Below are 12560 nucleotides of genomic sequence, written 5' to 3' on the forward strand. Positions count from 1 at the left end.
CTGGCCACAAACCAGGTACACACAGTAGTCTTGTGCCCTCACATATTTAGATCTTTCCTATAATTTCCATTACACATAATAAATTCTCTGAAGGCAGAGCTTATACAGTATACTTACTACATTTTCTTTCTAAGTCCCAACAATTCTTCTAAGGGTGCACTGTCCATAACATGGTGGATGACCAGTCTCACTAGGCTAACCTGAGAGTTGAGCCCGGCCATATACAGAAAAGAATCAAGCATCAGCTACCTGCTAAGCGGATAAGGCAAAACAGGTCTAAGAATCTTATATAAACCTTGGGCTCCCATCAGAACAAAATACATGCAACACCAGGTATAGTCGGTTGTGTCCAACTCTGTCTCATAATAAATTCATCACTACATTGAAAAACTTACCCACAGCAATCTTGTGACTCAAGCTCAGTTCTAATCACCTCAGTATTTTTCTTCCAACTACTTGGAAGTAAGTGTTAGGTAAATCAAAGGATCTCTGAGGTTTCACCCCACAACCACCAAACTGGCAAAGATGAAAAAGGAGGAAAATGATCTAAGTGCTGGAGGGGCTGCAGGAAAACAAGGGAATTAGTGGACAGTTAGTCAGACTGTGAACTGGTCCAGGATTCGGAACTATTCCCTCAAAATTTACTATTCTACCATTTGACTCAGCTACTATTACTAGGCCTAGACCTCAAAGAAGACAAAAAGGATTTATATGTATAACAATATTTACAGTAATTCTTTTTGTGATAGTCAAAAACTGGAAAATAAGGGTATCCACCTTTTGAGGAACATGAATGTAACAGAGTATTACTATGCCATAAGAAATGACAAAGGGACCCAGGGCTGGAGTCAGGAAGACTCATCTTCCTGAGTTCAAATCTGACCTCAGGAGGCAGCTAGATGGTGCAGTGCATAGAGCACCAGCCCTGGATTCAGGAGGACCAGAGTTCAAATCCGGCCTCAGACACATAACACTTACTAGCTGTGTGACCCTGGGCAAGTCACTTACCCCCATTGCCTAGCCCCACCCCCCACCCAAAAAATCTGACCTCAGCCCCTTACTAGTTGTGTGACTCTGGAGAAGTCACTTAACCCTGTTTGCCTCAGTTCCTCATCTGTAAAATGAACTGAAGAAAGAAACAGCAAACCATTCCAATATCTTTGCCAAGAAAACCCTAAATGAGTCATAAAGCATCAGACACAACTGAAACAATTCAACAACAACAAAATGACAAACATGGACAATTTCAGAGGAATCTGGGAATATCTCTATGAATTGATATAGAATAAAGTCAGAACTAGGAGAACAATTACACAACTTAGAAAGGCTTCAGAATACAGGCCAACAATGACAAAACCACAAGACCAAAAGAATGAAGACAAACCACACTACTCACCTCCTGAGAGGTGATGAATTTAAAATGCAGAGAGAGATATATATTGTGTATACAGCCAATACAGAAATTTGTTTTCCCAGGCTATGCGTTATGCATTGAGGGCTTTAATTTTTTTTTTTTATTGGCTGGGAAGAAGGGAGAAAGTATAGTGGGAGGGGCTGATTCATATAAAAACAAAATAAAAAACAAAGGACAGTTATGCTCTGATATGCCACATTTACTTCAATATGATGTTGCACAACAACACTGCTACTTAGGCAATGGACCATAATGCTAAAGAAGGATGGCAAAAATAAACTTCATTATCTTGCTACCAAAAAATGTATTTTAATGCCCTGCCTTAATGAATGGCTGCTACTGATATTACTGGTAATTGGGAATGAATTGGAAGTAGTGCCAAAAAAAAAACTGGGTATTAAGTACAGAGATTTTAAAATAGACATCATTTGTATTCTGCAATTATTGCACTGCAAAGACACGCTCTGCAACTTTAAAAAAAAAAAGTGTAGAATAAGAAATGTCAAACACAAAACCAAATTGGGCTAGGCTTGAATATCCCTTAACCATTCCTTCACCTGAATCGATGGGCAGTCAGTTAATAAATATTTATTAAGTGATTACTATGTACTATGCACATTCAGAAGTCTCACTTCTACCTCTGACACATGGCCAAGCATTAGTGAGTACACTTCACAGAGCTGAAAGACTTTCCAAACTTTGTACAATTTTTAGAGAAGCTCTTGAACCTGAGAGTTATTTAGAAATTCCATTTTTAAAAACTGAAGCAAGTTACACATAAGATACAAAATATGTGAAAGATGTGGGAACCAAGTTATCATTTTTCAAACAGAATCATGATCATTACATTATTTTAATTTACACTGGTTCTATTATTTTTGACAATTATCAGTATAGGCAAAGTTTTGGTGCATTTGTTCATTGAAAATGGAATTTTCATGTTTTTAACTATTAAAAAATGAATTACAAATGCCATCAAATTCCTTTAACAATATTTAGATTGGATAGAGCATTTATAAAGTGTTTACTATGTGCCAGGCACTGTGCTAAGCAGAAGAAATACAAATGGGAGTAACTGAATTTTAAGTGAAGTGAAGCGTGGCTGAGGCATCTCCTGAAACACTTGTCCAGGCAGAAGACACCAATCAGAAGAGTTAAGCCTCAGGGAAGTGGTATCTTCACAATGGTGAAGACTATGGTGCTAGTTACTTCCACAAAATTTCCCTTGGTTAAACAGGACCGATTAATTTTCTTTGCTTCTGTATCTAGTTTAGGATTTTACATCTGGTTGTAAAGCAGAATGTTTTATCTTTTTATTATCATTGTGCATTTTTTCCTTAATACTGATTTTTTTTCCCATTTCAAATTCAATTCTTATTTTCATTGATGTCATATTTTAACACATTCATTTCCAAATGTTATTCCTGCCTCACCCACCAGAAAGCCACCTCTCGTAATAGAGATTGCTAAAAGGAGGAAAAAAAAGGAATTTGGTGAAATTAACCGACATATCAACCAAGAATCAAATTTGACTATATATGTAATATTCAATACCCCTAATCCCCTACCTCAGCAAGGAAAGAGAGGCTCGTTTTCTCAACTCTTTAGTCTTAATTACGATAATTAGTGTTCAGTTGGCTTGTTTACTGTTGAAAATATTGAGCATACTGTTTTCTTGGTTCTGTTTATTTCACTTTACAACAGTTTATGTAAATCTTCCCATTTTTTCTGAATTGTTCATATTCATCCTTTTTTTTTTAATGATACAAAATATTCCATTACATTCACATACCACAATTTGTTTAGCCATTCCAAAAATCAGCAAGCACCTTTGTTTCCAGTTCTTTGCTATCACAAAAAGTATTCTAATGAGTATTTTGGTATGAGACCCGTTTCTCTCTCAACTATATGCCCAGCAGTGATATTTCTTAAGTCCAAGAGTAGTGGACATTTTTAGTAATTTTTTTAAAGCATGATTCCAAACTGCTTACCAAAACAGCTGGACCAATTCATTACTCCATCAACAATTTATTAGTGTTTTTTGGAAGCTTATCCAAAATTGACTATTCCCCATCTTTTGTCATCTTTGTCCAATTTGTTGCTTATGAGATAAAATCTCAGATAGGTTTTGATATGCATTTATTTCTCTTTTTAGTGATTTGGAACAATCTTTCATATGATTAATAGTTCACAATTTACTTGATAACTGCTCAGATCTTTTGCCTACATATCCACTGGAGAATGGATATTATTATAATGGGCTCTTGGTATTATATATTTAATTCTCCCTATATCTCAGATATCAGACAATTACAAGACATGTGATACAAAGTTGGTTTTTCCCTAACTGATGATTTCCTAGCTTATTCCAGTTGCCCTATCTTTGTGCAAAAACTATTCAATTTCATATAACTGAAATTATTTTATACTTTGTGATGTTCTTAATACTTTACTTGGTTAAGAATTCTTTCTTCTTGTACAAAATGACTAATATGGGCATGTTTTACATGATCACACATGTATAACCTATTTCTGACTGCTTACCATCTCAAGGAGGGAGGGAAAGAATTTGGAACTCAAAACTTTTAAGAATTCTCCTATCCAGCTGTCCATTCAGAGGTGCAGCCACGGTGCCCATGTTCACAATCAGCCTGGTACCCTACACCTATCTGGAGCCGGGGACCAATAGGCAGCTCTGACCTGGGGCCAACCGCTTCTTTGGCACTGTGGAACACCTGCACTGGCTAACTCCTGCAGCCTCTTCTGCTGCATGACAGGCCTGGGTGGGCGGTTCCAGGTGGTCCCGGAGGGCAGCTATGATGGGCAGAGTTGGGTGAGACTGGGTTCATGTATAAGCCAGGGAATCTCAGTGTGGCTCCCTCCACTGTGGCTCCCCACCAGTCCTGCCTACACTGGCAGATATGGTTTGCTGCCCTGGACCACCACACCCACAGCCCCTGATTTTCCAGTCTTGTCTACCACCTGCTTCAGGGGAAAGCACCCATCATCTGCCTGCTCCAAGTGGAGATCTTCTAGTACCCATTCTAGGAGCAGCCACCCACATGTATCTGAGCACAGCTATACAAGTACTGGTTCTCAAGGCCTGGGGAGCAAGGCCAATGGTGGCAGCAAAAGTGGTCTGAGGAGTTCTTTCCCCCAGTGTCTTTGGGGGACCCAAAGCTGGAGTCATTCTCTCTCTAACCATAATTAAGGAAAGTACCTGTTCTTGTTTCTCTTCTAATATTTTTATAGTCTAGTTTTAGTCTGGTCAAGTAGCTCTTGAAAAGTTCATGGTAGTATGTGATATAAGATATTCATCTAAACTTTCTTTCTGCTGAAATGCTTTCCAGTTTTCCTAGTTCTTGTCAAATAGGGACTTTTCCAAGTAATTTTATGTTCTCAGGTACATCAAATACTGGGGTACTGAGTTCAATTGCTTCTATTTCTTACTTAGCTAATCTGTTCTACTAATCTACTTTTCTATTTCATAACTAATAGCAAAATAGTTTTAATGACTGCTGCTTTATGACAACTTGAGCTGTAGACATATAATGCCCCTTCATTACTTTTCTCTCATTATTGAAATTCTTGTTTCTTCAAATGATTTTATTTTGTTTAGCTCTATAAATTATTTGTAGTCTGACTGCCATAGCAACTAATCTGCAAAGTAATGTAACCAATATCATCATTTTTATATTGATGAAGTCTGACCATAAGCAATAAATCTCCCTCCAATTACTTAAGTCACTCCTTATTTCTTTAAAGAGTAGTTTCTAATTGTATTTAAGTCTAGAGGGTGGCTTGGACAACTTATTTCCAGACACTGAATGCATTTTGTACTTATTTTTAATGAAAACTTTTATTTTTCTATCACCTATTTCCCTGCTGTATACCTTCCCCTCCTATCTCCCAAAGATCCACCCCAAACAACAAAGGAAAAAAGAGGTAGAAGAAAAAAAACTGATCAGTAAAAATCAATCAAATATTAAAAAAATCTGAAAATATACGCAATGTTCCACACCTCTGCAACTAAGTGGGAGAAGTGTCTTCTCATATCTCTTTGTTCCTTTTAATTTTGCAACATTCATTTCTGACTTGTTTTGTGGTCATTATTCTTTCATTACATTATAGTTATTGTGTATGTTGTTGATTCAGCTTGGTTCACTACATTAGTTCATCTAAGTCTGTTCACACTTCTCAGCATTCATATTTGTTGTTTCTTATAGCACAATATTCCATTATATTCATATATCATGGTTTGTTTAGGCATCCATTTTATTTTCAGTTCTTTGATATCACAAAAAGTGCTGCTGTAAATATTCTGGGGTACAAGAATTTCTTCTTATGAATGGCTTTCCTGGGGTATATATTTAGCAGCGAAATCTGAGTCAAAAGGTATGGATGGTTTAGTAACTTGATCTGCCTAACTCTAAGCTGTTTCCAAAATGGTTGTACTAATTCACAGCTCTACCTACAATGTACTAGCATGCATATCCTCCAAAATCCCTCCAACACCGATTACCCCTAATTTGTATCACTACAAATTTGCTGGCTATGAGGTGAAACATCATAGTTGCTTTGATCTGTATTTTTCTTAGCATTATTGATTTGAAGCATTCTATCCTATGGTTGTTAATAGTTTGCAATTCTTCTTTTGAGAATTTTTCATATCTTGTGACCAGTTATCTATTAAAGAATGGTGTGTGTGTCCTGAATACTAAACTCTAATCTGAGAAATCTGACAAATATTTTTCCCATTCAACCACTTTCTTTCTTAACCTAGATACATTAATTTTGATTGTGCAGAAGCTTTTCAATTTCATATAATCAGTTATCTATTTTTATCTTTTGATTTCCTCAAAACCTAATTTGATTAAGAAAACATAACTATAAAAAGTACATGATTCATCTCTCCTAATTTTTTCATGATATGATCTTTATACTCAGATAAGGTATACATTCTAAATTTACTGTGGAATACGGTCTAAGTCATTGGGCTAAACCTATTTTCTGCCAGACTACTTTCCATTTTCCCAGAAGATTGTACCAAAAAGGAGGCTCTTTACTAAGTAGTTCTTCTTTTGGTGTTTACTGAACATTGGATTATTGAATTCCATTACTCTTCCAATTATATTTCATTTTTTTCATCTATGAGAATCCTCCTTTTCTCCCTCCCAACACACCTAGCCCTCCTCCCCCAATCGAGAAAACAAGAAAACCAAACCCCCTGTTATAAACACATGTAACAAAGTAAAATCTGACACTGTCCATGTCTAAAAATATGTCTCAATCTGCACTCTTGAGTCCATTACCTCTCTATCAGGAGGTGGAGAGCATGTTTCCTGAGTCCTCGGGAATCATAGCTGTTCATGGAACTGATCAAAGTTCCTTAAGTCTTTCAAAGTTGTTTGTCTTTACAGTACTGTTGGCATTGCATAAATTGTTTTCTTGCATCTATTCACTTCACTGTGTAGTTCATTAAAGTTTTACCAGGTTTCTCTAAAACTAAACTATTCATCGATCTTACAGCACAACAGTATTCAATCACATTCCTATATGACTTGTTTAGCCAGTCCACAACTGATGAGCACACCCTCAGTTTCCAATTCTTTGTTACCACAAAAAGAGCTGGTATAAATGTGATCTATTTTGAGTATAGACTTTGCACTCCTATCACTGGGCCAAAGGGTATGCACAGTTTAATAACTTTTTGAGAATAGCCCTAAATTGCTTCCTAGAATGGCTGGAACATTTCACAACTCCAACAGTAATATACCTATTTTCCCACAGACTTTCCAGTATTTGCCATTTCCTTTTTTTATGAACTTTAGCAATAATAATGGTTGGGAGATAGAACCTCAGAGTTGTTTTAATTCACATATATCATATTATTAGTGATTTAGAACATTTTTATATGGCTATTAACAGTGTGGATTTCTTCCTCTGATAACTGCTTATTCATATTCTCTGACCATTTATCATTTGTAGAATAGCTATTATTCTTATAAATTTGAATTAGTTCTCTATAAATCCTTTAACAGAGAAATTTATTGCCAAGATCTTTTCTCATTTACCTGCTTCTCTTCTATTTTTAGCTTTATTTGTTTTGTTTATGCAAAACAGTTTTGGTTATTGGTTATGGTTATTAAGTTTGTGTATCCCTCCATACTAGTCTCTTCTGATTTTCCTTCTGTTCCTCACCTTCTCTTTTAAAGAGAGGACTGTGTTCAGCAGCAGGGCTCTAAATTTGTTGCAACAGGCTTGTGCTTACTGCCCTTCTCTTTCCTTCTCCTAGAGCTAAATCACAGGTTTCTTATCCTTTCTTTTAAAATTCATTAGAGACCCTCTTTAGCTAATCTCTTTTGATTAGAACTAATCCTTCTTTTAATTTACCTTCCCTTCTCCACTTGTTTCACTATTGAGTGAATAAATTTCTGTACTCAACTCTGTGAGTCTATGTATTCTTCCTTCCTCTGACCAGTTCAGATGAGTGAGGTTCAATTGTTGCTGGCTCCTCCCACTCCTCTTTGTTTGTATGGTCTATAACTTGGAGCAATTTAATTATATAATTTCTCCCATTCTTCCTCTCCCACCCACCCCACTGTATTCATTTTCCCCCTCCCTTTCCCATCTTCTTTTCAGATTATCAAAGCATAACAAAACTACTCCCAGGCCCCTCCATGACCCCTGAGGATTTAGGGTGCTAAGAGGACACATGAATCATCTTCCCATGTTAGGATGTAAACATTCCCTTGTTCGGTCCTGTATGATTACTTGCTCATGTTCGCCATTTTATGTTTCTCTTGACTCCTATGTATTTCAAAGATTCTATGCAGCGCTTATCTTTTCATCAGAAATGCCTGAAAGGCCACTGTCTTATTAAAGATCCACCATCCCCCCTCAATTGGGCTGGGTAGTGGTAAGTGAACTTTTGACTTCGGAAATGTTGTATTCCAAGCTCTATATTCCTTTATCATTGTGGCTGCTAACTCATGTGTAATGCTAATTATGGATTTTCAGGACTTGAATTCTTTCTGTTATTTGCTTGCAGTATTTTTTCTTTGAAGCTTTTTCTTCTTATTTTGATGATAATGTGCCTGAGAATTTTCATTTTGGGGTATCTTCCAGAAAGTGACTGGTGGATTCTTTTAATTTTCATTTTCCCTCTGGTTCTAAGAAATTTAGGCAGTTTTCTTTTATGATTTCTTGAAATATGATGTATAGCCTTTTTTTGGTCATGGCTCTCAGGTAGTCCAGTGATTCTTAAATTCTCTCTCCTCAATTTGTTTTCCAGGTCAATTCTTTTTTGCTATCACATTTTCTTCTATTTTTTCAATCTTTTAACTTTGTTTTTAATTCTTGTTGTCTTATGGAGTCATTAGCTTTTATTTGATTCACTCTGATTTTCAGGGAGTTTGTTTTTCCAGTAAGATTTTATACCCTCTTGTGCCAAGCTGTTAATTCTCTAACCAATCCTTTCTTCCACAGCACTGATTCCTTTACCCAGTTTTTTCTTGTGCACTCTACTTCATTTATAAAAATACTGTTTAAACTTTTTAATTCTTGCTCCATCTCTCCCAGGATTTCTAAATGAATTTGTGTCCAATCTGTGCTTTTCTTTGAGACATTTCTTATATATATATATTTTGGAGTCATTTTCTTCTGGATCTGTGCCTTGAATGATCCTATTACCATAATGACTCTTTATGGTAGAACTTTTTGTTTGCTCATTCTTCCAGTCTACTTCCTGACTTTATGTCAGGGCCAGGCTCTGTGTACTTCTGGTGGGAATATCTGGGTTAAACTTGTGTCCTCTTGGATTCTGCTGCTGCTTTCCTGGGTATTGTATTATTCCACGTTCTCAGGGACAACATGGGCTGTTGATCTGCAAGTTTTAAGTGTTCTCAAAATGGTTTGATAGAGGGCAAAAGGTCTGACTGTAGCCCTCTGGGTCTGAAATCTGCAAGTTTCTGACCTGGGTTTAGGTCTGAACACCACACCTGTGGGCTTGTCTCTTTTGGAGCTCCATTAAAGTCTCTCTGAACTCAGCCACTATCAGATTCAGAGTGACAGAACTATAGGCTCCCCTTTATTCTGGGATTCCTGCCTTGGTTACTCTGCTGCAGGCTTCAGATTGGTCTACAACTTGGAACTAAGACCACACTCTGTTCCTGAAGTCAGTCACACAGCTATTGCTTGCTTCTCAATTTGCTCTGTACACAGCCTAGTGGTTGCAACAATGCTTCACCACAGAACTCTACCTCTACGGTATGGCAGACCCGCTCAGTCCACCTTGCATCTGTGACTCAGAAGTAGGTTGTAAGCAACAAACCTGCCAATTGATACCTGTTCTTGCAGCCTGAATAAGGTCAGGACCTTGTGTATGGGTCTGGAACCTCTTCTTGACCTCATGCACAACTTCTATCATCTTTTAGTTTCTGTGCTAATAGGTACTGTATGCCACTCCTAGCTAGACACCAATGTCTGCAGACATGTCTATCATCTTTATGCTGACCCGAGCTGGAAAAATGACTTGGAATGATTTTTTCCCCCGATTTCCTGATCAGGACTTGGCCAAATGTGTTTTCTACAACTTTCTGAAGTGTTGTGGGGGAGGGGATGACCATATCTCCTGTTAGTCCATCGTCTTAAGTTCCATTATTTCTGATTTTCCTTTGTTTAGTCTATTCCACTGATCTCTATTTTTAAATCAATAACAAATGGCTGAATAACTGCTACATTATAACTTAGTTTGTCTGGAATTCCTATTCAACTTTCATTCCTACTTTTTTTTCAATATTTCCCCTAATATTCTAGATCTTTTGTTTCTCCAAATGAATTGTAATTTTATCAAGATATGTAAAGCATCCCTTTAATAATTTGATTTGTATAGCATTAAAACTATAAATTAACTTTGGCAAGTTCCCTCCTTCCCTAAGGGATAGGTGCTCTTTTCCCTTCTAGCTGATTACACCCCAGCACTGGCTATCCATATCTTCTAGTTATTCTACATTTCCTTTGTGGTGGTTGGACAGAATAAGTGTCTGCCACCTCTTGCAGAGTAAGTGAGGGTTCAAGTAGAGTCACTGCATGGAGTGATGGGGGAGGGACACCCACAGCTGGACCTTTAAACACAGCTCATAAGACTGTCTGCACTGCCTGTACCTGGAATACAAAGTATGTCTGGAGGAAGGGGGAGGGGAAATACAGTCTCTTAAGAATTTGTTCTCCAAAGTTATTTCATGAGGTTGTTACCTTGTGCAGGACTTGGGAGGCAGAGGGGTGCAGTGAAAAGAATGCTGGATTTTGAGTCAAAGGAGTTAGATGTGAATCCTGGCTCTGCCAATCAGTACTCATATGACCTTGGCCAAGTCACTTAACTCCTCTACAATCATAGCAGGCATCTTTTTTAATGTGTGGATTCATCTTTAGTTATTTTACATCACATATATTTATCTCACCTTTTAAAATTTTTTTTAAATTTAGGTTTTTGGTTTTGAGAGGGATGAAGAAAACAACTACCGCAAAATGCAATCATCATTAGGATTTAAGAGTCGGGCCACCCTGGAACTGGATTTAAAGGATCAGGATTCAAATCTTACTTTTGTGCTTACTATTTATAGCAGCTTTAATTTTCCTGGACCTGAGTTCCTTCACATGAAAAATAAAAGGGAGTTTAACCTGATGTCCTTAACTTTCTCTAAATATTTTGATAACCATGTTAATAAAATTGATCTCCTTTGAATTCTATGCATTTTACTTTGTGCATTTGAAAGCTTTATTCTGAGACGGGATCAATAGGCTTTAACAGACTGTTAAAGGGGTGAAGGGTTGTGCTGTTAAATGTTTAATGGCAATATCACTGGAAAAATCTGTACTTATTGGAGATTTTTAAATTTAACCTGTATTATAAACATATTCTCCTTTGCTTTCCTAAGTCTAGACATGCAACAATATAATAAAATAGCCCTGATTCATGGCAATTGCCAATTAAAAAAAAAAAAAAGAGTATGGCCAGCGGGTGAACACTCAAGCAATTTTGTTAGCCCATAAATACAATTAATAGATACTTACATGAGACTGCTTAGAGAACTGTTACAGGCTACCATCTACAGGGCACACTTGAGAAAGCATTCTTACCTTGGCTCTATCAGACCACCCAAAGGACTGAACTGTAACATCTAATCGCTTCATTAACATCCGCCGCCGGCATTCATATTCACAGCAGAGGGCATCATTGATCCTTTCCAATTGTTCCTAAGATATTTAAATAATAAAAGTGACCAGTTTTAAATGGTAACAAATAAGAAATTATAAGAAACAAATCTAGACTGATTCACCTCACTTTATGTCCCATTTAATGTCCTTCTCTAATGCCACTGAATAAGCCTTGAAGATAAATCATTTAAATAAAGCATACTGGCTCTGGGGTCTGAGGATTTGGGCTCAGATCCCACCACTCATGCATACTGCCTACATAACCATGGGAAGTCACTTATCCTCTCTGGGTCTTATATTCCGAATTTATTTGTGACATGAGATTAGACTAGATGGCCCGGAGGTCCTTTACAAGTCTAGATTCATGATCCTATAGCCTATAGCCTAAAGTGCTATGCAAACTCTTTCTTTTCACTAGTGTTAAATCTATCTTTGGTCAAACATCTTAAGTCATGTAAAAACTTGCTTCCTACATAATCTACAGAAGAGAGGAAAGCCAAGCATTTTTTGTTTGTGTTCATATAATGCAATATCAGTATTATCACTTTAGGAGCTATAAAAATGTTTCAAGGACAAGTTGTTTTAACTAACAATTGACATTATGAATAAAAATCCACCATTCCACAGTGTCTCAATTAAAGTTCTACTCACTAAAGTTATATAAACAAGTAACACTTTAAAATCTGGGTGACTATTTGGAAAATTAAATCATACGTACTTATTTAATTACATAACCCCTCCCCCCCCAGAAAAGGATTTTACCGCCTGTTCTGGACTTAAATCCGCTTTCAGCAATGGTTTTCCTATGTGGTTATTTTGAACTTTTGAGAGAATATCTTTCATCTGAAATATACAAAAACATGATAATGTGAAAAACATATGTCATCAAAACTCCTAATAATCTTACTTCTTATTCAAGGTTTTCTCC

General features: G+C 36.8%; 1 protein-coding gene across 1 annotated transcript in view; it reads right to left on the reverse strand.

Moving 5' to 3' along the window:
* Positions 1-12560, reverse strand: part of FAM98B (family with sequence similarity 98 member B) — a 46720-nt gene that overhangs the window by 10267 nt on the left and 23893 nt on the right. The window contains exons 5-6 of the mRNA XM_027869887.1: positions 12395-12475; positions 11555-11671 (exon numbers count right to left, since the gene is read on the reverse strand). Coding sequence (XP_027725688.1) covers positions 11555-11671; positions 12395-12475 — 198 coding nt within the window. The remainder of the gene's footprint in view (positions 1-11554; positions 11672-12394; positions 12476-12560) is intronic.

This window comes from Vombatus ursinus, unplaced genomic scaffold (genome assembly GCF_900497805.2).
Source record: "Vombatus ursinus unplaced genomic scaffold, bare-nosed wombat genome assembly UNPS02014794.1, whole genome shotgun sequence".
Lineage (NCBI taxonomy): Eukaryota > Metazoa > Chordata > Mammalia > Diprotodontia > Vombatidae > Vombatus > Vombatus ursinus.